Here is a 27,569-nt window from a genome sequence, read left to right as displayed (position 1 = left end):
TCCCATTTACTTCTATCCTGCCAAAGAAAAGGTCCAGCTGTGCCTTTAGCAGGGCTAGAATTAAAGCATTGCTCAGAGTTTCCATTCTATATTTACACAGTCTAACCCACCATCAGGCTGGGTTAGTTTGTGTTCTGAACTACAGTATATCAGTCCATTGCATATGGGGTCTGCAAAGCCACATGGCTATGGAGTGAGCATGGGTAGGAGCAAAGTCAGAAGATCCAAGAAAGCCAGAGAGCCAAGGCTGCCAAGAGCATGAACTCCTTTGTCTTGGGATTATGTATCTCCATATTTTTGTGCATTTGCATTGGCTCCACCCCCAACTCATTGTAGTGACCAGGTGTGGTGAGCTGGGGGAAGCTGGCAAGGATTATTTGTTCTAAATCCTTTCCATGTCCCACTGTCTCTGTATGGCATTGCAAACATTTATTTGCCAAACCTTTACTCTTCCCATCTTCCTGTGAATTGTTTTCCTTCCCTTTGAAGCCCCAGACCCTTAACCCCTTCTTCTTAGCTCAGGACAGCATATAAACCTCAATTGCCTTATTGTCTTTGGGCCTCTCATATCTTTGTGAGGTTCTCATACATATGTAATTAAATTTGTTTCTTTCCATGTAAATCTGTCTTATATCAATTTAATTATTAGACCAATTAAAGAACCTAGAATGGTAGAGGAAAAATTTTTATCCCCTACAGTGCCATTAGAAACAACTTCTGCAATCATAGAAACAACACAAACATAGCTAATTTATTTAGAGTTTATGATGTCTCAGTCACTGAACCAGAGATGTTATATCATAAATTCATTCATATTTCACAATAAATCTATGAGGTAGTCCTTTATTATCCTAATTTTACTGATGAGAAAATTAAATAGAAGTTAAAAGTATCTTGCCCAAGGTCATATAGCTAAAAAGTGGTAAATCCAACATTCAGATCACAGTGTGGCTGACTCTAGAAGCTGTCATTGTTGTAACTGTTAGAGATAAGAACCCAGACTCAGAAAATATCCAAATATATTCTTATTGAGATCTGGAACTAAGTAATTCCATAATTACTCCATCACTAACACTAGACAATAATACTGTATAGCAGACCAACCCTTTGAAGCTGGGTAGTAGATTGTGAGTTCTAAATAAAAATGACACTTTATCCATCATTCAATCACTTATCTTCCATACTTTTATATTTAATAAGAGTTTCCTTGATTGCTTTGTTGGCCCTCATTTTTTTGGCTTTGCATTTTTAGTAGGTATTTATCTTTATATCTCTATCTCTATCAACTTTATCTCCATCTATATCTCTCTATGTCTATCTCTTCTCTTCCAAGTGGTTGTAAATGGCTTAAGCTAGAAACATTTTGAAGTTGTTTGTTTACATCACCTATATTTTGAAGCTGAAAAATGAAATAGCTGGGTCTGATAAGCTGGGATTTTGATGATCCATTAACACAGATGTAGAAATTTTTATAGTCTGGTTCCTCCAAATAGGGAAACCTGCATCCAATATTTTTTCCATTATCCTCAATGTAATCAGAACACTGTAATGCATGGTCCAAGCCATCATACCTGTAAAGGGAAGTTTTGTAATAATTGTTTTACTGATATCTTCTGATATTGTGGTGTCCAATTTGAGTTACTAAGTGAATTAAAAATCACTTAACATGCAATGTTTGTTGAGTACAACTATGTATCAGATCCTATGATAAATGCTAAGGATTCCACAGTAAGGAAAGCAGACATAGCCCATGATTTCATGGAGCTTACAATCTGATGGGAACCTTCACAAAACATCAAAGAAAAGGCAAGTTTATGTTGACTTACCAACAGGATTTGTGAATCAAAGAGTAAGATTTCTATTAAGAAAACCAGAAATTTACATAATTCTGGATTATACTTTTTTATTATTATAGTTGGATTATAATATTATCTTAGTTTCAGATATACAACATAAATTCAACATTTGTATACCTTACAAAATGATAATCACAATAAGTCTAATAACCGTCTGTCAAAAGTTATTACAATTATTGACTATATTCTCTGTATAGTACACTACATTTCTGTGGCTTATTATTTTATAGCTGGAAGTTTGTACCTCTTTTTCCCCTTCACTTTTTTTCACCATTCTCCAAGCCTCTTCTCCTCTGGCAACCTTTATGTACTATTGGTGAAATTGTAAGTTGGTGCAAACCGTGTGTAAAACATTATGGAGGTTCCTCAAAAAAAATTAAAACTATAACTACCATATGACTCACCAATTTGCACTTCTGGATATTTATACAAAGAAAATAAAACACTAATTTGAAAAGATGTCTGCACCTTATGTTCATTGAAGCATTATTTGCAATAGACAAGCTTTGGTAGCAACCTAGGTGTCTATCAATAGATGAATGGATAAAGATGTGATATATATAAATATTACTCAGCAATAAAAAGGGATGAAATTTTGTGATTTGCAGCAAAACTTATTCTAAATGATACTTCCTTTTTTATATTATAAATTGAAAGAAAGATTTACAAAATATTGTTATCTATACCAGTAAAAGAATAATATGCTAATTAGACCAGGCATCTTTTGGACTATCTTCCGGACATTCTTCCGGACAAAGCCACAGTGGTGGGGCTGAGGCAGAGGCAGCTAGGAGGATCTGATTGGCAGGGGAAAGCATTTAGGACAATCAGGCAGGCAGGCAGAGGTGGTTAGGGGTGATCAGGCAGGCAGGGGGGAAGTTAGGGGTATCAGGCATGCTGGTGGAGTGGTTAGGGGTGATCAGGCTGGCAGGCAGGCAAGCAGTTGGGAGCCAGCAGTCCTGGATTGCAAGAGGCATGTCTGACTGCCAGTTTAGGGCTGATCCAGCAAAGATCAGGCCTAAACTGATAGGCCAATTGGAGAAGGTTCAGGCTGGGCTGAGGGGCCCTCTTCCTCCCTTCATGAATTTTGTGCATCGGGCCTCTAGTTTTTAATAAAATAAATAAAAATTCTCTGAGGATATAATACATATCAAGAGATAAACCTCAGGTCCTAGCCAGTTTGGTTCAGTGGATAGAACATTAACCTGTAGACCAAAGGGTCCCTGGTTTGATTCCTATAAAGGGCATGTATGTGGTTGCAGACTCCTTCCTGGCCAGGGTCCTGGTCAGGACACATGAAGGAGACAACCAATTGATATGTTTCTCTAACACCAATGTTTCTCTCTTTCCTTTTCTTTTCCACTCTCCCTAAAAATCAATAAGAAAAATAACCTCAGGTGAGGAAGAGAGAGAGAGAGAGAGAGAGAGAGAGAGAGAGAGAGAGAGAGAGAGAGAGAGAGAGAGAGAGAGAGAGAGAAATATTAACATCAGAAAAGCCAGAGCCTGGTCGGTGTGGCTCAGTGGTTGAGTGTCAACCTATGAACCAGGAGGTCACAGTTCAATTCCAGGCCAGGGTTCAATTCCCAGTGAGGGCATATGCCTGGGTTGCAGGTTTGATCCCTAGTGAGGGGCATGCAGGAGGCAGCCAATCATGATTCTCTCTTATCATTGATGTTTCTATCTCTCCCTCTCCCTTCTTCTCTGAAATCAATAAAAATATATTTTTAAAAAATTCAACAATAAAGATTTTTTTTAAAGTTTGTAAACGAGAGAGGCCGAGGTCATTCCAGATAGCAATGCACATAAGATATAAAGGAACATAACATTAGGGGATGGTGATTGGTTGGGAGGAGATTAACCAAAGAACTTGTATACAGATATACATAACCTGTAGTGGAGGCCTGGGATGGGAGGGGGAAAATCGGGGGCAGGTTATTAAGGGGTCAATGGGAGATAAAAGGAGACATATGTAATACTTTCAATAATAATTTTTTTTTCTTAAAAAAAGAGCATGTGTAAGGGGGAAAAGTAGAGATGGGTCTACTCTAAATGGAAAGGAACATTCACAGTGGTGATAGTAGAAAGAGATGCTGGAAAGGCAGTGATACAGTGAGGAAGAGACTTGAATAGCAGTTTAGATTTTATACTGGAGGCAATGAGTAGCCATTGGAATAAAAGAGTGGCATATGCATATTGCAGTATAGGAAGATAAATTTGGCTACAAGGTGCAGAATGAATGGGAAGGGAGAGGTTGGCAGCAGAGGGACCATCATTTGGGGTGCTATGGCAATCATGCAGATTTGGGATAAGGTGAGCCTAAAGTAGTGTTCTTACAAAGAGACAGAAAGTAAAGGACAGATATATGACCTTGCAAAGGAGTTTCAGGACATGATCAGTGTTATCATGAAACAACTAAGGAATGAAGGAGATTGAAGATTCAAGCTGGCTCTAAGTCAAATCTTGGGGATGGTTACCAAAGATGAGAAAGTCAGAAAAAAAATCCAGTCTTAATAGGTACTTGCTTTTTCAAAAACATGTCAATTTGTTTAGATTATAACTCCCATCTATCTCAAGAATACAAAATTTAATCTAGTATAGAAACAGTGATTGCATTCCTTATATCACCCATAGAGTACCTTCCAGAAGCCACAACGTAAACCTACTTACTCCCATTTAAAACCCCAACCAGCCCAGCTGGTATGGCTCAGTGGTCGAATATTGACCTATAAACCTAGGATTTGATTACCAGTCTGGGCAGGGAGGGGTGGGGGGACACATGCCCAGGTTGCATGCTTGATCTCCAGTACAGAGCATGCAGGAGGCAGGTGATTAATGATTATCTCTCATCATTGATGTTTCTATCTCTTTCTCCCTCTCCCTTCCTCTCTGAAATTAATAAAAATATTTAAAAAATAAATAAAACCTAAATAATTGTAAAAAACACTTCATAAACACAGCACTGAAAAATATAATGAATTTAAGTAAAAATATACTTACTCATACTATGGATTAACTTTAATTGATATTTTCCTAATATGAAATTCTTATTATAAAAATACTTACCAGTAAAACAAGTAGTAATTGGTATCAAAGTTGGCATCCATACCAAGTTTCCAAGAGCACAGTAAATATTCCCAGTTGTAATATATACAATCCATATCCTGAATTTTAGTTTCCAGATTTCCTAAGGAATAAATGAACTGTGAATGCTTGAAAGGTATGGTGCTGAATCATTTTGGAAATCACTGTATAATTTTATTTCATTTCCTTTGATCTCTCCATTTCATTTAGCAATCAGCATACTCAAGAATATTTCAAAGGGGCCCTTTGCGCTATCTTCACTGACATCATGTTCCAGTTCTTGGTTGGATTTACTTTTGGCAACCTGATTTTAATGTATCTGGCTCAAAATTATGTCATGTTAAACCTGGCTAAAAACTTGAAGAAATTAAAAAAGACATGGATGCCAAGAAGAAATCTCCTAGTTCATGAGGCCAGCTCCAGCACTGGCTCCAGGAAATCCTGACTCTACTCTTCTCCAGGGTCTTTTTACATCTGAACCAAAGTTTCTGTCTTCTGTCCAGTTTCAGCCTTTGCTTGAATCACAAATGGGGCCACAAGGTAAGAACTGTGCTTACTTTCCCAACACCCTCACCTCTTCCCTTCCTCCTTCTAGCACCTTGGGAAGTCCTAAGACTGGAATTATAGTGCTAGATTAGTAAACATGATCTTTAATTAGCTGTGTCTCCCTTATTCTTTGGGATTTTTCACGGCCTTTTAAAAAAAAACATCAGTGAGTTTTGTATAGCTGATCAGATATAAATAATGGTACTTTACAGGTTAGCAATTATAAGGGTGTTTAAACATTTGGTACTAAATTGTGTTATTTCAAGGTCACTAAAATTAAAATCTAGAAGCCAGTTCCTGGTAAATTATCATTTATTCTATACTGTTCTCAGTATAACTGACATATATAATTCTATAGTTGCTAATTTAACTAATAAATCAATTTGCTACTCATCAACTGAGAAACTATATTCTGAGAACTCCATCAGGAATTGGGGAATCCTACGTAATAAAAGAATAATATGCAAATTAACCACAACTCCACTATACCCACAAGTCACACCCACAAGCCAATCAGAGTGAGTATGCAAATTAACCCCAACCAAGATGGCTATCACCACAGAGAGTAGGAGAGAGGCTTGGGTTTCCTTTGCAGTGAAGGAATACAAGCTTTCCACACACCCTGGCTGGCCCAGGCCTCCACTCAAGGATACAAAGTTCCAATTATAGAAGATAAATCCCAAGAAAAATGGTGGCAGCCACAGAGCTGGAGAGAGTAGGCTAGGGTTGCCCATGGCAACAGAGGAAGCCAAGCTTCCCACCTGCCCTGGCCAGCCTAAGCCTCCACTCCAGGCTACAAAGTTTCAATTATAGAAGATAAACATATCCCAGATACCAGGGCCTCTGCTTGGGTTGCTGGGGGGGGGGGGAGGGGGGAAGGACATGGCTAGCATGCAAACCACCACAGGCCCCTTGCCCAGGACACCCCATACCCCAAGGGAACCCCCACTCTGATCTGGGACACACTTCAGGGAAAAATAGCTGGCCCACATCCATGCACCAGGCCTCTATCCTATCTAATAAAATATTAATATGCATATTGACCATCACTCCAACACACAAGATCAAGATAGCTGCCCCCATGTGGTCAAAGATGGCTACCACACGATGGCCAGCAAGGGAGGGCAATTGGGAGAAATCAAGCCTGCAGGGGAGGGCAGTTAGGGGTGATCAGGCCAGCAGAGGAGGGAAGTTAGGGCTAAACAGGCTGGCAGGGAAGCAGTTAGACATCAATCAGGCTGGCAGGGCAGTGGTTAGGGGGTGATCAGGCTGGCAAGCAGAAGCTATTAGGGGCAATCAGGAAGGCAGGCAGGCGAGCAGTTGGGAGTCAGCAGTCCTGGATTGTGAGAGGGATTCCAGAATGGAGAAGGTGCAGGCTGGGCTGAGGGACACCCCCCACCCCACTGCTGCCCGTGCACGAATTTAGTGCACTGAGCCTCTAGTTAAAAAATAATGGCCTATGTCCACAGTAGACTTCATTGTTTAGTATGCATGTTTTTTCTTAATGATGCATTTGATCTGGCTCTTTCTTCTCAAAAGAATCATACTTATTTTAAGGGATTATAGATGCATTTGACATTACATGATGGGTAAGTGACAAGTTGTCTATAAAGAATATTTTATGCCTTTTCACATTAAGAGAAATGTTTCAACATTATAACTGTAGTCATTCTCACAAGAAAACTTTTTTGCGGTAATCAGAAATTATCATTGTAACTTGTCAAATGTATAATGAGTTCATTTGAAAAAATTAAACAAAGATGTTTTAATACATCATTTTTAGAAAAAAAAAGAATATTTCAAAGGGAAGTTGTTGGAAATCACTTCACTGTCAAAGGGGCTCACAAAATAAAAAATCTTTGAGGGCTCATTTACTAGTGTAAGTACTATTATAAGCATACACACAAGAACTAAGCATATACACATTTGGCAAATGCTCACATACACGTTTATTAATATGACACCAAAACTGAGAATATTAGCCTGATAAGTTGTTGGTTTTGCCAAATGTGATTACTAATATAAAGAATTGAAAAAGGCCAATCACGCACTCCTAAGAAAGATTCTATTTTGTGCCACACTCTCAACTGTACATGTAATCTCATGTATAAGAGTTAAAGGACTTTTTCTCTATATGGATTGTTCTGACAGTATTAAATATGAAAGGAGAGCTTTGTTTTAACCTTGAGGTGATGACCAATAACTAGCTTCTGACCATGAACTCTGAACTTCAGATCCATTTGTGCATTGCCCTTGTAGAACTGTATGTATCTTTGCTTCAACGCCTTTGTTAAGATCAAACCCATCTTTGTAAAGGAGATTCTTAGTGATGATGGTCTGATAAAAAGATGAGACAAAGTCAAGCTTAGAAACAGTGATGGTATCATAAGCCACATTAATAAGGTTAATAGGTCATTAATAATCTGAGGAGTTTCAATATCTATAAAATTCATCATGATTATGTGATACAAAGTCTTTGTTATATTTCTGGCAGAACTCACTTCAGTATATTATTTGAAGAGATCATTTGAATCTTAATATCATTCAAAAAACAAACAAAAAAACTGGAAGAGAAAAAAAAGGCTCAATGGCAGATTTTGAGCTTTAAGCAACTTGAAATCAACAGATACTTTTCACATACTATATACATATTAGATGGCAAATGATTTATATCTTTAAAATGTCATATAAATTCTTCAGAAATAATATAAAATAAAATATTGCGGTTAACTGGAGAAAGCAAGACAAATTGTGAGCTCCTAGGTTAAAATCATATATAATTAATCCTTGTATTCCTGATATCTAGCAGAGTGCCTGATACAAAAAGTTGCCCAGTAAATGATTTGAATTGCCCCTTGAAACTACCTAGCTGAATTAGAAGGTAACATAATTCCTTTTACAACAGATTCCTGTACAACAGAAATCTTTAAAGGAACATGCTTGACTATGTAAATAGTTAATATTTTAACTTACTACACTATATGCAAAGAACCACGTTCTGTTCTGTGGGGTAAGTACAGAGATAAATAAGGCTTGATTCCCACAGAATAAAATCTCACAGTTGAGTAGCATATATAAAACCCATATCCAGGTATATAAGTAACTATGAAATATGATAAAATATATAAGTACTTTTCAAGTTCATATTCCATGGAACCAAGTATTTTTCTATATACTTCCAATGGTAGTCTTAATAGTGGATAGGGTGAAAATAGATGTGGCAAGAAGCACAGTAGACAGCAGCAACCATGGTAGCTTGTTATCCTATATAATAAAAGGTTAATATGGCCGAAACCGGTTTGGCTCAATGGATAGAGCGTCGGCTTGGGGACTGAAAGGTCCTAGGTTCAATTCCGGTCAAGGGCATGTACCTTGGTTGCGGGCATATCCCCAGTAGGGGGTTTGCAAGAGGCAGCTGATCGATGACTCTCTTTAATCGATGTTTCTAACTCTCTCTTTTTTTTTTTTTTTGACTGGAATAAAAAATTGTTTATTGATTTTAGAGAGAGGAGAAGGGAAAAAGAAACATCAATTTGTTGTTCTACTTATTTATGCATTCATTGGTTGATTCTTTTTTTTGTTGATGTTTCTAACTCTCTATTTCTCTCCCTTCTTCTCTGTACAAAATCAATAAAATATATATATTTTTAAAAGGTTAATATGCAAATTGACTCTATCAGGGAATGACTGGTCTCTATGATGCACACTGACCAGCAGGGGGCAGACACTCAATGCAAGAGCTTCCCCTGGTGCTCAGTGCTGGAGCTTTCCCAAGGCTCATGGCTGGCAAGCACAGCAGTAGTGGCAGGAGCCTCTCTTGCCTCCTTGGCAGCACTAAGGATCCCTTGGGAGATCTCTAACTGCTAGGAGGACATCCCCCGAGAGGTCCCAGGCTGAGGAACCCCTCCTCCCCCCGCTGCCAGTCCACAAATGTTGTGCACTGGGCATCTAGTATCTTAATAATAGCTATTGAGATACAGGAATTAGAGTGGACACTGACATAAGGAATCATAAGAAAACTAATAATTGCTCTGATATCACAAATGCATGCTTTACTTACCCTCCAGTTTTCACTGTCGATGTTTCGGTATTTTAATTCATATTCTACTGTGTGTTCCTCACAATTATCCAGAAACACTGGAGGTTGCCATTGCAAATAGAGATAACCTAAATATCCAGGATCCACTATCTCAAAATCCTCAGGAGGATTAACTGAAATAAAATTAAAATATTTTTACTTTTTCCCCTGTATATAATGACAAAGATTGTTAAATCTAGATTACTTCTATATGTCCATCAACTGATGAATGGGTAAATAAACTGTGGTTCATCTATAAAATGGATACACGCTACACTATGAAGAACCTTGCAAACATAAAGCTAAATGAAATAAATTACTACAAAAGATCTTATATTACATGATTCCCTTTATATAAAATACCCAGAATAGGCAAATCCACTGACACAGAAAACAGATTTGTGGTTGCCAGGAGCTGGAGGAGAAGAAGAATGAGGCATGACTGCTGAATGGATATGAGTTTTCTTTTTGGGGTGATGTAAATATTCTAGAATTTGATACTAGTGGATGTTACACAACTTTGTGAATATGCTAAAATCCACAGAACAATGCACTTTAAAAGTGAGAGTTTTATGCTATGTAAATTATATCTTGCCCAGCCAGTGTGACTCAGTGGTTGACCCATGAACCAGGAAGTCATAGTTCTATTACCAGTCTGGGCACATGCCCAGGTTGTGGGCTCAGTCCCCAGTGGGGAGCATGTAGGTGGCAGCTGATCAATGATTCTCTCTCCTCCTCCCTTCCTCTCTGAAATCAATAAAAACATCTATAATAATAAAAGCATAATATGCTCATTAGACCAGATGACTTTCCAGAGCAACCAGGACAGCGAGGGAAACCCGGGTCACAGGAGCCTGCCAGCGGCCAGAAGGAAGCTCCAAGACCCAGGTGCCAGAGGGAATCCTGGGTCCCAGGTGCCAGAGGGAAGGCAGTGCTGGCAGCTGGGGGAAGGAAGGCTTACTCTTGCACGATTTTTGTGCATTAAGCCTCTAGTCTTTTAGAAAATTATATCTCAATAGAGCAGTTTAAAAATCTGGATTACTGCTATATAGTTATCCCCTCTTTCAGAAATCTCATATGCAAAATGTGATTTTGCCTAGCTAGATACTAAGTTTTCACAGAAACAAAAATTTCAACACAGAGTTATCTCTATGATCATATAGATCATAATTTGGTCTAGGATGTGAACACTTTATTACATAAATCTCTCTAATAACAAGAACCAAAAAGTATTAATTTAGTGTATACTATATCCATATAACATCATGGCATATACAAAATAGGAATCTTATCTAATAAAACAGTAATATGCAAATTGACCATCACTCTAAGATACAAGATGGCTGCCCCCATGTGGTCAAAGATGGCTGCCCCCATGTGGACACAGGATGGCTACCACAAGATGGCCTGCAGGGGAGGGCAATTGTGGGCAGTTAGGAGTGACCAGGCCAGCAGAGGAGGGCAGTTGGGGGAGACCAGGTCAGCAAGGGAGGGCAGTTGCAGGGGACTGGGCCAGCAGAAGAGGGAAGTTCGGAGGGACCCAGACCTTCAGGGGAGGGCATTTGGGGGGACCAAGCCTGCAGGGGAAGGCATTGGGGGAAGCAGGACAGCAGGTGAGGTCAGTTGAGGGAAACCAGTCCTGCAGGGGAGGACAGTTGGGGAGACCCAGACCTGCAGGGGAGGGAAATTAGGGCTGACCAGGCCAACAGGGGAGGGCTATTGGGGGGAACAAGGCCTGCAGGAAAGGGCAGTTGTTGTCAATCAGGCCAGCAGGAAGGGCTGTTAGAGGTGACCAGGCAAGCAGGGGAGGGCTGTTGGGGGGGACCAGGACAGCAGGGGAGGGCAGTTGGGGGTGACGAGGCCTGCAAGGGAGGAGAGTTAGGTGTTACCAGACTGGCAGGGGAGGGCAGTTAGGGGTGATCCTGGTGGATCGGGCCTAAATGAGCCATCAGACTTTCCTCAAGATTGAAGAGGGTGCAGGCTGGGCTGAGGGACACAGCCCCACCCCCACCCCCCGTCGTGCATGAATTTTGTGCACTGGGCCTCTAGCAGAAAATATAAAAGATAACTACATGACTAAGGGCCTTACAATTAGGCAGATCTTGTTGGTTTAGTCTCATTAATTAAATCCTTTAGTAAACTAAAGTTCAGAGTGATACCTATAGTATGGCAAACCAGGGCCACTTTTTGAGAGGATTCAAGAAGTGGCAGGCAGACTGAATATTGTGACACCTGGAAACAACTTCTTTTATTTTGGGGGAAGAGGCAGTGGGAGCCAATGGCTCCCCCATATGGTAACTTAAAAGCAACAAAAACAAACAAATAAAAGGCTAATATGCAAATAGACCAAAACAGCACAACAACCAGTTGCTATGGTTTCACGGAGGTAGGTGAATTAGCAAGGATCTGTAGGTTGTGGATAGTCATGTTGAATATAATTTTGATTAACTTTATGGGGTATGCACTAACCACCAGGGGGCAATGCTCAAGGCAAGAGCTGCCGTGAGTGGTCAGTGCACTCCCACTGGGGGAGCGCCACTCAGCCAGAAGCCCTGAGGTAGCCTCACAGTAGGTGAGTGCAGTGGAGGTGGCAGGAGCCTCTCCTGCCTCCACAGCAGTGCTAAGGATGTCTAACTGCTGGCTTAGGCCTGTGGGGAGCAGGCCTAAGCCAGCAGTTGGACATCCCCCAGGGTCTCCCAGACTGTGAGATGGCACAGGCTGGGCTAATGGACTCCCCACCCCAGTGCACGAATTTCATGCACCAGGCCTCTAGTATTCTATAAACTTTTGTACTAGAAAAGCTAGCAGTACTATACTATATCCCTCATGCTGCCTTTCTGTTGCTAAATCCCTCTCATTTTTTAAAAATATATTTTTATTGATTTCAGAGAGGAAGGATGAGAGAGAGAAATATCCATAGTGAGAGAAAATCATGGATCAACTGCCTTCCGCAAGTCCCCCACTGGGATTGAGCCCACAACCCAGACATGTGCCCTTGACTGGAATCAAACCTGGGACCTTTCAGTTCACAGGCCTACGTTCTATCCACTGAGCCAAATCGGTTAGGGCTAAATCCTCATTTCTACTTTGTTGTTCATTTTAATACTTTATAACACTGAGGGGGGTAAGGGGAGGATCCACACACACAAAAAAAAATGTGGCAGGATTTTAAACAAAAGTTAAGGATAGTAATTAAAGAAAGTTTTAGTTAGTTGGTACCAGGCAGTGAGGTTTTAGATAATTAACCTATGCATTGGATAGGACTATATAAAACATTTGGAAATGTTTTGGAATTAATTCAGGAAGCCCATGAACAAAAAGATATGTTCTTAATAATCAGTCTCATGTATAATTAGCTATTGAATTTGGCTTTTATCCCACAAAATATTTATCATCAGTTACCGTACACATGAGGCTAACTAGTAAGAACATACCTTTTGTGCATGGACTTCCTGAATTAATTCCCAATAACAATCCACCTATTTGTCATACATTTTCTTAGGGTAGGTTGAAAAGGCAGTTAATATCCTTAATTTTAACACTTCTCCATTGTTGGTTTACCTTTTATCTCAGTGTTTGAAGACAAAGTAGAGCCAAATGCTGTGCAAATAAGAATGGCATATAGGCATCTGACATCCAAATGAATGAAAGCCATTTTTCTAAAATTTAATACCTTGAAATTCCACTCTAAAGAAAGAAAAAAAATACATTTTAACTTTATCTTACTTCAAATAATCAAATGACTAAATGTGGCTGAAAACCATTTGGGAACTTTCTGCATGCCTTCTACCAAGATTTGGGAAAATTGTGCCTCTCTGAACCATGAACAACAAAAAATCATTTGTAACCAATATATTTGGAAATTGAGGATTCTAGTCTCATCCTTCTTATAAGGCTGAAAACAAAGCAAAACCTGTGTCCCTTCACCCGCCTTCAACTCCCACACCCACACCCACACTTTTCTATACATTACACCTGTGGCCAGGATGGGATGACTTAGCCTTCAGCCTGAAGACTGAGCCAGAACCACCAGAGTGTTCTATCTGGTGCAGGGTGGCTGGGATTGGGGGTGGGGGAAGAGATTATGACATCATTAGTCTCCATAGCAACCCTCTCGCCTAGCAACAAACACTAATACAAACTTTTTTGAAATAAAAAGTATTTTAAAGTTATCTGACTACTAAGAATGCTCAGAACCCACATCAAAAGTCTCAAATAACACAAAGCTTTGTTCCATTCCTTCATAAATATTAAAACAACATCATCTCGCATATCTGTTTCACTCTTCCCTGTGTTTTTCATATCAGTAAATGGCATCATCATCTTCCCAGTTGCCCAAACTAGAAACTTGGAGGTTTTCCTCAATTTCTCCCTCTCTCATCTAATATCTCAATTATTACTACCATTTTCTAAATTGAGGATCTTTTCATCAAGGATCTCCTTATCCAGTCTTTCTTGCCTCCAAACCATTCTCCACTAAGGTAATGGAGAATGTAAAAGTAAAACCAGAAAAGTTTTACTTTTCTATATTTTCACAACTAGTGGATGTTACACAACTTTGTGTAGTTCTGTGGAAATGACCTCTCTAAAAGGGAATTCTGAACTTTATAGCCTTTTCTCAAAGCAGTATTTCACTGCCACAGAATACAATTTAATAATCTTTTTGGAGATTCCAACATGGTGGCTAGCAGAACCGGAGTGAGGGAGAGAGTGACTGAATAAAGGAGTGAGAAGGGAGTGTGTAGATGTGCATAGTGTGTGTGTGTGTGTGTGTGTGTGTGTGTGTGTGTGTACCAGTCAGATCTCATAAGAGTCACTGGGGCGGGAGGTTCGGGCTTTCCTGGGCAAAGAGCCCCCGCTACCACCATAGGTACTCTCTGGGTGGGCATGACTCTGGCTCAGAAACCACACCATCTTGAAGGGGGGAGTGGCAGCAGCTAGGAGCACAGCTCACCACCACCCAGACTAGGCTTGGACACTGACTCTGACCATGCAGTAAGTTGAAGGACAGCAGGACCTCACCTGCAACCTGCTGCATCCACTGCTCAAGACAGGCAGCTAGTGGAATACCAACCTCACAAGCATCCCCTGACACAGGCACTGACTGAGAAAGCCAGCGAGTGGAATGCCAGCTGGACCTCATGCGTGCTCCCGCCCCCACCACTGGTACTGCCTGGGACCACCAGAGAGTGGAACACTAATGGGACTCCTAGCACCTGTAGCTGACACCTTCAGGTCCAACTCCATGGGGAGAGGGAGTACAGCTCAGAACAGGAACAATCAAGGTGTGAGACTCAAGGCAGATCCAGTCTCTGAGCCAAGGAGTCCTGACCACTAGACTACTAGGGGATGCAACCTCTCAGACCTCAATCAGGTTGCAAAAAGGGCAGTTATTCAGGATAGACACATCAAGGGACCAGATCCAACATCAGAATAAAATCCAGCTAGCCCCACAAATCCAGCTAGTGGACCCAAAGGTCTTTGAGTGTGTATGTGTGGTTTGGTTTCTTGGTGTGTGTGGGGGGGGGGGTGTTATTTTTTGTTGTCCCCCTTTTTCTTTCTTCTTTTTTCTTGCACATCTGTAATTTCTTTCCTTTGATTTTATTCTACTTTAGCATTTTATTATTGTTATTATTAATTTTTCTTATTTGTTTCTTTTTTCTTTTTTCCCTTTTCTGGTTTTACTTTTCCTATTTATGACTTCATATACCCATTATTACTATGCTTTAATTTCATTATTATTATTTCATTTATTTTCTGTTTCCACTTATTTTTTCCTCCTATATTAGTTCTTTTACCTTCTTCCTTACTTCCATATAGCCACTTTTTTTTTTGTCTTCTTCCTTCCTTTTTCTTTATATACCTTCTAAGTCTTTGGCCATGTGTCTTCTAATATTCTTTTTATTTCTTCTGTGCTTTTCTTTTCTTTTTCTTTTTCTTTTTCCTTCTTAGTCTTTCCAGATGTTGATGCTGAGTAACTTGATTTTTGTGGTGTTTTGGTTTGGCCCTATTGTGTCTTATTCCATTCTGTCAGCACTATATAACTGCTGGCACAAAGATGTTGGGGTTGAACCACATTGGCAGCAAGTCCAAGGAGGAAATCCTTCCCAGGAATGGGACATCAACAATCAAGTCCCAGTTACAATTGGAGAGCCCAAATAATGCACACAAGGAGCATTCCTAGAGCATGTAGTTCAGGTAGACAAAGATACTGCACCAGTGGATATCTCAAGATACTTTCTACACTAGGCCATCCCACAAAGACTGGAAGGCATAACAGTTCTGTGTAATACATAGAAATAAATACAAAGAGACAGGAAAAACAGAGAGACTCAGAAGCAACCCCCAAGTAAGAGAAAAGAAGAAATCTCCAGACAAAGAAATAAATGAGATGGAGGCAAGCAATCTATCAGACATAGAGTTCAAACAATGGTTATAAAGATGCTTAAGGAACTTGGTGCTAATTCAATAGCAAGAAAAGGAAACTAGAGGCCATGAATAAGAACCAGGCAGAAATGAAGAATGATATAGCTGACATCAAGAACATACTGGAAGATATTAAAAGTAGATTAGATAAAGCAGAGGATCAAATCAGCAATTTGGAAGACAATTTACAAATAAATACCCAATTAAGGAAGCAAATGGAAAAAAGAATTAAAAAGCAGGAAGATAGCTTAAAGTAGCTCTGGGATGACATGAAATGTAATAACATCCAGATTATAGAAATACCAGAAGGGTAAAAAGTTCAGCAAGGAAGAGAGAACCTGTTTAAAGAAATAATGACAGAAAAGTTCCCCAACCTGGTGAATAAAAATGACACACAAGTTCAAGCGGCACAGAGTCCAAATCAAGATGAACCCCAAAAGACTCACCATAATTAAAATGGCAAATGTTAAAGACAAAGAAAGGATTTTAAAGGCAACAAGAGAGAGAGAGAGAGACAGAAAAGTACCTATAAAGGAGTTCCCATTAAAATGTCAGCTGACTTTTCAATGGAAACATTTCAGGCCAAAAGGGAATGGCATGAAGTTCTCAAAGTAATGAAAAGCAAGGGCCTAAATCCAAGAATACTGTATCCAGAAAGGCTATCATTAAAAATTGAATGTGAAACAAAAAGCTTTCCAGACATAAAAAAGTTAAGTAGTATATTGCCACCAAAGCAGAAACACAAGAAATGTTAAAGGGATTCCTCTATGAAAAAGAAAAGGGTAGAGAGGATCATAGGGATAAAGAAAATAAAAATGGCAATAAATAAATACTTATCAATAATAACCTTAAATGTAAATGGATTAAATGCTCCAGTCAAAGACCTAGGGTGACTGAATGATAAGAAAACATGACCCAGCCAAAACCGGTTTGGCTCAGTGAATAGAGTGTCAGCCTGTGTACTGAGGGGTCCCGGGTTCGATTTCAGTCAAGGGCATGTACCTTGGTTGTGGGCACATCCCCAGTGAGGGGGAGGGTGCAGGAGGCAGCTGATCAATGTTTCTCTCTCATCGATGTTTCTAACTATCTCTCTCCCTTCCTCTCTGTAAAAAAATCAATAAAATATATTTTTTAAAAAGAAAACATGACCCATATATAAGCTGTCTACAAGCAACCCACTTCAGAACAAAAGATGCACAGATTAAGAGTGAAAGGTTGGGAAAATATATTCCATGCATATGGAAAGGAAAAGAAAGCTGTGATAACAACATTCATATCAGATAAAATAGACTTCAAAACAAAGGCCATAACAAGAGATAATGAAAGCCACTTTATAATACTAAAGGGAATGATTCAACAAGAAAATACAACCCTTGTAAACATATATGCACCCAATACAAGAGCACCAAAGTACATGTAACAAGTACTGATAGATTTTAAGGGAGAAACTGACAGAAATACAGTCATAGTAAAGGACTTTGACATCCCACTGACATCACTGGATAGGTCTTTAAGACAAAAATTGAATAAGGAAACAGAGGCCTTAAATGACATACTAGATCAGATAAATATACCTGCTATTTACAGAACATTTCTCTCCAAAGCAACAAAATATACATTCTTCTCAAGCACAAATGGGGCATTCTCAAAGATAGACCACATGTTGGGCACAAAACAAGTCTATACCAATTCAAGATTAATCCCATAAAGAAACTGAAAGATAAAACCACAGCTCACTGACATCTGGTTATGTGGTTAAGTGTCGATCTATGAACCAGGCAGTCACAGTTTGATTCTTGGTCAGGTCACATGCCTGGGCTGTGGGCTCAATTCCCAGTGTGGGGCATGCAGGAGGCAGCCAATCAATGATTGTCTCTCACCATTGATGTTTCTGTCTCTCTATACCTCTCCTTTCCTCTCTGAAATAAAGAAAAATACATTAAAAAGAAAAAGAAAAGCCACACAATCATATCAATAGATGCAGGAAAAGCATTTGACACAATCCAGCACCCTTTTTAAATAAAAACTCTGGGTAAAGTGGGAATAGAAGGATCATACCTCAGCATAAAAAAGACCATACATAACAAAACTACAGCCAGCATAATACTCAGTGGGCAAAAACTAAAAGAAATTTCCTTAAGAACAGGAAGAAGACAAGGATGTCCACTTTCACCACTCTTATTCAAAATATAATAGTACTGGAAGTCCTAGCAATCACATAAAAAGAGGAGATAAAGGGCATCCAAATTGGAAAGGAGGAAGTAAATCTCTCATTATTCAAAGATGACATGGTATTGTACATAGAAAACCCTAAAGACTCCTCCAGGAAAATACTAGACTTAAAGGAATTCAGCAAGATAACAGGATACAAAATCAACAACCATAAATCAATGGCGTTTTTATGCACCAATAATGAACTCTCAGAAAGAGAAACTTAAAAAGCATTCCCATTTACAATTACAGCAAGAACAAAAATAAGATACCTAGAAATAAACTTAGCCAAGGAGGTAAAAGACCTGTAATTGGCAAACCATAAGATATTGAAAAAAGAAATAGAGGAAGATTCAAACAAATGGAAACGTATACTATGTTCATGGATTGGAGGAATTAACATAATAAAATTATCTATACTACCCAAAGCAATCTATATATTCAACACAACCCTTATTAAAATACCAATAGTATTATTAAAAATATAGAAGAAATACTTCAAAAATTTATATTGAACCATAAAAGACCCCGAATAGCTACAGTAATCTTGAGACAGAGGAACGAAGTAGGAGAGATCACAATGCTAGATATCAAACTATACTACAAGCCATTATAGTCTGGTAATGGAACAAGAAGAGGCATATAGACCAATAGATTAATTTACCCACACCATTAAGGTCAATGAATGTTTGACAAAGGAGGGAAGAGCATACAATGGAGTAAAGAGAGTCTCTTCAACAAATGGTGTTGGGAAAACTTGACAGATACATGCATCAACTTACACCATATACAAGAATAAGCTCAAAATGATAAAAGACTTAAATGTAAGGCATGAAACCATAAAAATCTTAGAGGATAACATAGGCAGCAAAATCTCAGACATCTCATGTAGCAATCTGTTTACAGAAACATCTCCCAGGGCAAAGAAAACTAAGGAGAAAATAAACTAAAAAAATGGGACTATATAAAAATAAAAAGCTCTGGACAGCAAAAGAAACCACCATTACAATGAAAAGGGAACCCACTGTATGAAAGAACATATTTTCCAATGATACAACTGATAAGGGGTTAATATCTAAAATATATTATGTACTCATACATATCAACAAAAGAAAGACAAACAATTCAAATAAAAAATGGGCAGAAGACCTGTATAGACATTTCTTAAAAGAGGACATACAAATGGCCAAAAGACATAAAAAAGTGCTCAGTCACTAATCATCAGAGAAATTAAAATTAAAACTACAATGATATATTACCTCATATCTGTCAGAATGGCTATCATCAATAAATCAACAAGCGAGAAGTGTTGGCAAGGATGTGGAGAACAGGGGACACTAGTTCACTGCTGGGAATTCAAATTGGTGCAGCCACTATGGAAAACAGTATTTGACCCAGCAATCCTACTTTTGGAAATATATGCTAAAAACCCCAAAACACCAATCAGAAAGAATAAATGCACTCCTGTGTTCAGAGTAGCACTAGAGGCCTGGTGCACGAAATTCATACACGGGGGTGGAGGGTGTCCCTCAGCCCATTCTGCACCCTCTCCAATCTGGGACCCCTTGAGGAATGTCTGACTGCCCTCTCACAATCCAAGACTGCTGGCTCCCAATTGCTCACCTGCCTGCCTTCCTGATTGCCCCTAACTGCTTCTGCCTGCCAACCTGGTCACCCCCTAACCACGCCCCTGCCAGCCTGATTGATGCCTAACTGCTCCCCTGCCAGCCTATTTTCCCATAACTGACCTTCCTTTCAGGCCTGGTCACCTCTAACTTCCCTCCCCTGCAGGCCCGGTCACCCCCAACTTCCCTCTTCTGCCAGTCTGGTCACCCCTAACTGTCCTCTCCTGCAGGCTTGATCACCCCCAACTGCTCTCCCTTGCAAACCTGGTCCCTGTCAATTGCCCTCCCCTGCTGGCCATCTTGTGGTGGCCATATTGTGTTTACATGGGAGCAGGATCTTTGACTACATGAGGGCAGCCATCTTGTGTGTTAGAGTGCTGATCAATTTGCATATTACTCTTTTATTAGATAAGATGGAGGCCTGGTGCACAGGTGGGGGCCAGCTGGTTTGCCCTGAAGGGTGTACTGGATCAGGGTAGGGGCTCCCTTAGGTGTGGGGAGGCCTAGGCAAGGTGTGGTGGTTTGCAGGCCAGCCATGCTCCCTGGTGACCCAAGCAGAGGCCCTGGTATCTGGGGTTTATTTATCTTCTACAATTGAAACTTTGTAGTCTGGAGCAGAGCCAAGCCTTCTGCTTGCTACGTGGCAGAAGCCATTTCTGTTGGGATTTATGTATATTCTATAATTGAAACTTTGTAGCCTGGAGTAGAAGCCTAGGCTGGCCAGGGCTGCAGAAGCTTGGCTTCCTTCATTGCTTGGGGCAACCCTAGCCTCTTGCTCTTCCAGCTCAGTGGCTGCCCAATTTCTGTTAAGGTTTATTTACCTTTTATAATTGAAACTTTGCAGCATTGAGTGGAGGCCTAGGCTGGCAGGGGAAGATGGAAAGCTTGGCTTCCTCCATTGCCAGGGAAACCCAAGACTCTCTCCTGCTTTCTGTGGCTGCAGCCATCTTGGTTGGGTTTATTTGCATGTTTGCTCCTGATTGGCTTGTGGTATGACTAGTAGGCATGGCTTGTGGGTGTAGAAGAGATATGGTCAATTTGCATATTACTCTTTTATTAGATAAGATATTTAAGAATTGGAAACAGTCCAAGTGCCCATCTGTAGATGAATGATTAAAAAAGCTATAAGACATTTACACAATGGAATACTATGAAGCTATCAAAAAGGGTTTATTACCATATGGGACAGCATGGATGGATCTGGAAAATATTGTGCTAAGTGAAATAAGCCAATCTGATAAAGATGAATATCATATGATCTCACCTATTTGTGGAATCTAATGAACAGAATGAATTGACTAACAAAATAAGACCTTAAGGAAGACATGGAACAGACTGATATTCTTCAATGTGGGGTTGGGGAGAATGAAGAGATAAACTAATGAACTTATATACTTATATGCATAGCCCATGCACATGGGCAATAGGGTAATGAAGACATGTGGAGGAGGGTAGAGGCTGGGAGCAGTCAAGTAAAGGGGTAAATGGGAGATATCTGTAATACTATCAACAATAAAAAATATATTTTAAAAAATAAAATAAAAATGAAAATCCCACCCCAAAAAATAATCTTCTTATTCTTGAAAAATATTGGTTTTATGATAAAAACTTAAAGGATTCAAGCCCTAGCTGGTTTTTCTCAGTGGATAGAGTGTCAGCCTGCAGACTGAAAAGTCCTGGGTTTGATTCCAGTCAATGTCACATGCCTTGGTTGCAGGCTTTATCCCTGGGCCTCAATTGGTATGTGTCTGGGAAGCAACAAGTCCATGTGTCTCTCTCACCTTGATGTTTCTCTCTGCCATGATATTTCCCTCTGTCTCTTCCCATCTCTCTCTCTCTACAAAAATTAAAAAGAAATAAAAAAAGGAAAAGAAAAGAAAAAAATTCAACAAAAAAAAGGCCTTGGGCCAAAGCCTGTTTGGCTCAGTGGATAGAGCATCGGCCTGCAGACTGAAGGGTCCCGGGTTTGATTCTGGTCAAGGGCATGTACCTTGGTTGTGGGCACATCCCCAGTGGGGGATGTGCAAGAGGCAGCTGATTGATGTTTCTCTCTCATCGATGTTTCTGACTCTATCCCTCTCCCTTCCTCTCTATGAAAAATCAATAAAATACTTTTAAAAAAAATAAGTCCTTGGGTAAGGATTAACAAAACAAAACAAAAAAAAAAATTAAAGGATTCCTATCCCCACATATCTATTCAATCAAAATATCTCCTTTTGAGAACCAAAATGGCAGCTTATGTAAATACCAGTACTTGCATCTTTCCACAATCACATCAAAATTACAATTAAAATACAGAACAACCATCATTCAGAACCACCTGAAACCTGGCTGAATTGAAGTCCTACAACTAGGAAGGTAAAGAAAAAAGTAGATTGAAACTAGTAGGAGGAGCAGAGGTGCAGAACAGGCTGGTTTGACACCCACATGTGGCATGTTTTTAATCAGGAAGGATATCTTGGCTGTAGAGATCCCCTGTGAAAAGCAAGGAATTCCAGCCCCATATAAGACCTCTAGCCTAGGGTTCCAGAGCTGGGAAAAGAAGTACCTGTAACTTCAGTGTGTAAAAACCCCTGGGACTGTGGCTGAGTGACTCAAAGGATTTCTCTTAATGGGCTAGTGCACACACTTACATGGTCTTGCTTCCTCTGAGCTCCAGCACTGGGCAGCACCATTGTGGAGAGAAGGGACATAAGGGGAGGAACTGTATGTCTGGCATTGGGGCAGGAACTTGAAGGGGGAGCTTTCTCCCAGGCAAAGGTCCTCACGGGGTTCATTGATTGCTCAGGCTCCAGACTTTCTTAAAATCTCTTTAAAAAGAAGCAGCTGGAGTCAGCATGCCCCGGCACTAGCACCAGCCTGCCTTGATCACACCTTGGCCTCCCCTGGTTGCTTCCAAGACCAATACAAATAGCATCCATCAGCAGACCGCTCAGTAGCTCCTGCTGGGTGGCCCTAGGCAGTGGCTGACTTTGCACCTCCCAGGATACCTAGAGCCAGTGCACCCCATGGACAGCTTCAGACCACACTGGATTATAACTCTACACATCTACAAGCAACACACTCCAGGGACAAACTCAGTGAGCACCAAACCCCACTGAAGCAAGTACTGCTCCATAAGAGTGTCTCCTGTACAGCAGCTCTTCCACTGTAGTAATAGCTGGTCCTTGTAGCAAATTGGACTTATGGTAAAGTCCTTGTAGGGACGCAATCAAGGCTCAACTACAACAAGATTATGCACACAGCCCACATAGAGGTGCACCTAGAAGGCCCAGTTCAAGTGACTGGGGAGGCTGAGCCATTGGGCCCTACAGGACCTACTATACAAGGCCACTCTACCAATCCCAGGAGATACAGCAGCTCTACCTAATATATAGAAACAAATACAGGGAAACATTCAAAATGTGAAGACAAAGAAACATTTCACAAATGGAAGAACAACAACAACAACAAAAACAACAAAAAAAATCCAGAAAGGAAAATAAATGAAATGGAACCAAACAACCTATTGGATACAGAGTTCAAAGCAATGGTTATAAGGTTGCTTAAGGATCTTAATGAGATCTTCAAGGGACTTTCTGAGACTTTCAAGAATCTCAGTGAAAATTTCAAACACATGAAAAAGGACCAGTCAGAAATTAAACAGACACTAACTGAAATGGAGAATAATTTACATGGATTCAACAGTAGAGTAGAGGATTCTGAGAATCAAGTCAACAATGTGGAATATGAGGAAACAAAAAATACTCAATCAGAACAAAAAGACTAAAGAATCTAAAAATATGAAGATAGTGTAAGTAGCCTTTGGGACAATTTCAAGTGTACCAACATTTGCATTATGGGGGTACCAGAAGGAGGTGAGAGAGAGCAAGATATTGAAAACCTCTTTGATGAAATAATGACAGAAAATTTCCCCTACCTGGTGAAAGAAATAGACTTCAAGTCCAGGAAGCACAGAGAGTCCCAAACAAGAGAAATCCAAAGAGGACCACACCAAGACATATTATAATTAGAATGCCAAGGGTTAATGACAAAGAGAGTATCTTCAAAGCAGCAAGAGAAAAGCAGTTAGTTACCTACAAGGAAGTACCCTTATGTCTGCCAGCTGATTTCTTAATAGAAACTTTGCAGGCCAGAAGGGAATGACAATAAATATTCAAAGTGATGAATAGCAATGACCTACAACAAAGTGATGAATAGCAATGACCTACAACCAGCAAAGATATCATTTAGAATTGAAGGTCAGATAAATCGATGTACAGACAAGAAAAAGCTAAAGGAGTTCATTACCACCAAACTAGCATAACATGAAATTTTGAAGGTTATTCTTTAAGAAGAGTAAGAAGAAAAAAAGGAGAAAAGGGTTAAAAAAATGAATAAAATGGCAATAAATACATATCTATCAACAATTTAATCTAGAAATAAAAATAAATGAACAAAAAATCCAACAAAATCAACTGATGAATGAAATACAATCAGACATGGAACAGAATGACGAATCTCAGAGGGTAGGGGTGGGGAATGTGTGGACAAATTAGTCAAAGATCTTATATGCATGTATTCATATATGAACACAGACAATAGAGTGGTGAAGGCCTGGAGCAGGGTGGGAACAGGGTGGATGGGGGGGAATGATGGGGAAGAGGGGTTCTTCTGTAATACTCTCAACAATAAGATAACACCTCACACCTGGCAGAATGGCTATCATCAATAAATCAACAAACAACAAGTGTTTGCAAGGATGTGGAAAAAGGGGAACCCTCATGCACTGTTGGTAGGGATGCAAACTGGTGCAGCTACTGTGGAAAACAGTATGGAGTTTTCTCAAAAATTAAAAATGGAACTTCTTTATGACCCAGCAATTCTAATTTTGGAAATATATCAGAAGAAACCTGAAACACTAATTCGAGAAAATATATGCATCCCTGTGTTCACTGCAGCATTGTTTACAATAGTCAAAATTTGGAAGCAACCCAAGTGCCCATTAGTGGATGACTGCATAAAAAAAGCTGTGGTGCATTAGTAAAGAAGGTGATCTTACCTTTTGTGACTGCAGTATATTACTCTAAATGAAATAAGGCATCAAAGACAAGTATCATATGATTATACTTACATATAATTTAGTTAACAAGATAAATTATCAAACAAAATAGAAACATTCATAGATACAGAGAACAGACTGACAGTAGACAAAGAGGAGGAAGCTTGGGGAGGGGGGCTGAGAAAAAAGGTGAAGGGATTAAACCAAAGAAACCATCTCAGACACAAACATTATGGTAATTATCAGAGGGAAAGGGGGTGGGTAGAGGTAGAAGCGGTTACTAGGGTGTAAATGACTTGGGGTGGAGAACCCAAGTCATTTATAGAATTGCACACCTGAAAACTATATAATTTTATTAACCAATGTCAATAAATTCAATTAAAAATAAAATAAAATTTTAAGACACTCTCTTTTCAAAGAAAAATCACAAGTCCTATATTTAATTAAGGATTAAAAGTCACTTACCCCAATATTCAGGGACGTTTCTTTTCTCCTATGTAAATTAATTGAATGTAGCAGACGCCTTTCTCTCTCTCTCTCTGCACCACCTTATTTATCTGTAACATTCTAATGTTGCTAGGCTTCAATTATTACATAATAGAATCTTGGGATCAAAGTGTTACTAGTAGAGAAAGCTGGTAATTAAAGACAATAGTTGTCCAATCGTACTTTATATAATGAAAAGTAAAACTCAGACTTGCCTGAGACTATACAACAAGTTAGTAACAGAGCTGGGAGTAGGACAGAGATATGATTTCCAGTCCAGTGCACTTCCACCCTACTCTGCTGGATCCCACACATTTGACTCAGGATTATGAAAACTTTTCTTCTGGGGCTCCAGTATTTAAATCTTCCTTCAATTAGCTAGTCAGGCTGATTCAACACTATGCTATTCTTTTTATGTCTCATAAAATCAAGAGAGGAACTCTAGCTGGTTTGGCTCAGTGGATAGAGCTTCAGCCTGCAGAATAAAGGGTCCCTGGTTTGATTCCAGCCAAAGGCACATGGCCGGGTTTCAGGCTCGATCCCCAGTGTGGGAATGCAGGAGGCATCCGATTAATGATTCTCTTTCATCATCGATGTTTCTACCCCTCTCTCTCCCTCTCCCTTCCTCTGTGAAATCAATAAAAAATATATATTTTAAAGAAATCAAGAGAGGATTCCATTTCTTACTGTGGTCCAATAAATCTCTCTCCCCGTTTCTCCCTCCCCACTTGCCAGCCTATTGCTTCCTACTAGTTATTCAGCATTCACAGCATCCCAGGCACTGCCCTACACTAAGCACTTTATATACATTATCCCATGTAATACACAGAATCAATCTTAGATTTATGTACTCCTATCACTTTTTTTTTGTCTTTTTTTAAAAAATATTTATTTTTGAAAGTATTACATTTGTCCCCCCTTTTCTCCCATTGACCCCTTCTAGCCCCCCCCCCCACTCCTATCCCTACCCAAGACCTTCACCACACTATTGTCTGTGTCCATGATTAATGTATATATGCATACAAGTTCTTTGGTTGATCTCTTCCTATCCATACCATGACCACCAGCCCCCTTCCTTCTGAAATTCAATAGTTGGTTCGATGCTTCCATGCCTCTAAATCTATTTTGTTCATCAGTTCATTTTGTTCATTAGATTCCACATATAAATGAGATCATGCAATACTTGTCTTTCTCTGATTGGCTTACTTTGTTTTGCATAAGTCCCTCCAGGTCCCTTTATGCTGTCTCAAGGGTGAGATCCTTTTTAAATATATTTTCATTGATTTCAGAAAGGAAGGAAAAGGTAGAGAAAGATAGAAACATTAATGATAAGAGAGAATCATTGATCAGTGCCTCCCAAATGCCCCACACTGGTGATGGAACCCACAACCCGGGCATGAGACCTCACTGAGAATTGAACTGTGACCTCCTGAATCATAGGTTGATTCTCAACCATTGAGCCATACCAGCTGGGCTCCTTCTTTTACTGCTACATAGTATTCCATTGTGTAGATGTACTACAGTATTTTTTATCCACTCATCTACTGATGGGAAGTTGGGCTGTTTTCTGATCTTAGCTAATGTAAATTGCACTGCTAAGAGGTGTATATACTCTTTCTGAATGGTGTTTCAGGACTCTTAGGATATATTCCTAGAAGTGAGATGACTGGGTCAAATGGCAATTCCATTTTTAGTTTTTTGAGGAAACTACATAAAGTTTTTCACAATGGCTGTACCAGTCTGCACTCCCACAAGCAGTGCAAGAGGGTTCCTTTTTCTCCACATCCTCTTTAGCACTTGTCCTTTGTTGATGATAGCCATTCTGACAGGTGAAATAATATCTCATTGTTATTTTGATTTGCATCTCTCAGATGATTTGTGATTTTCAGCATGTTTTCATGTGTTTCTCAGCCTTCTGTATGTCCTCTTTCAAAAAGTGTCTATTTAGGCCCTTTACCCATTTTAAAATTGGATTGCTTGTCTTCTTTTTGCTAAATTGTGTGAGTTCCTTATATATTTTTGATATTAACTCTTCATCAGATGTATCATAGCCAAATATGTTCTCCCACATAGTGGACTCCCTCTTCATTTTATTGATTTCTTTTGCTATGCAGAAGCTTTTTATTTTGATGTAGAAACGTTTGTTTATTTTCTCCTATTTCCCTAGCCCTAGGAAATGTATCTATAAACATATTGCAACATGAGATATCTGAGATTTT

The 27,569-nt window shown here is 39.6% G+C and overlaps 1 protein-coding gene and 1 pseudogene across 3 annotated transcripts in view; one reads left to right on the top strand and one right to left on the bottom strand.

Moving 5' to 3' along the window:
* IL13RA2 (interleukin 13 receptor subunit alpha 2) overlaps positions 1–27,569 on the bottom strand; it is a 96,039-nt gene that overhangs the window by 9,121 nt on the left and 59,349 nt on the right. For 2 of the 3 annotated variants that reach the window (XM_036454454.2, XM_045587391.1), the window contains 5 exons: positions 13,123–13,248; positions 9,544–9,695; positions 7,667–7,820; positions 4,920–5,040; positions 1,387–1,571 (listed from right to left, as the gene is read on the bottom strand). In XM_036454454.2, the coding sequence (XP_036310347.1) occupies positions 1,387–1,571; positions 4,920–5,040; positions 7,667–7,820; positions 9,544–9,695; positions 13,123–13,216 (706 nt within the window). In that variant the 5' untranslated portion in view covers positions 13,217–13,248. Of the gene's footprint in view, positions 1–1,386; positions 1,572–4,919; positions 5,041–7,666; positions 7,821–9,543; positions 9,696–13,122; positions 13,249–25,329; positions 25,686–27,569 lie in introns of those variants that run through there. The other variant, XM_036454456.2, reaches the window with a different exon arrangement.
* Positions 5,070–5,465, top strand: LOC118728180 (annotated as a pseudogene).

Source organism: Pipistrellus kuhlii, unplaced genomic scaffold (assembly GCF_014108245.1).
Source record: "Pipistrellus kuhlii isolate mPipKuh1 unplaced genomic scaffold, mPipKuh1.p scaffold_m20_p_29, whole genome shotgun sequence".
Lineage (NCBI taxonomy): Eukaryota > Metazoa > Chordata > Mammalia > Chiroptera > Vespertilionidae > Pipistrellus > Pipistrellus kuhlii.
This window is presented reverse-complemented; position numbering and strand designations above follow the sequence as displayed.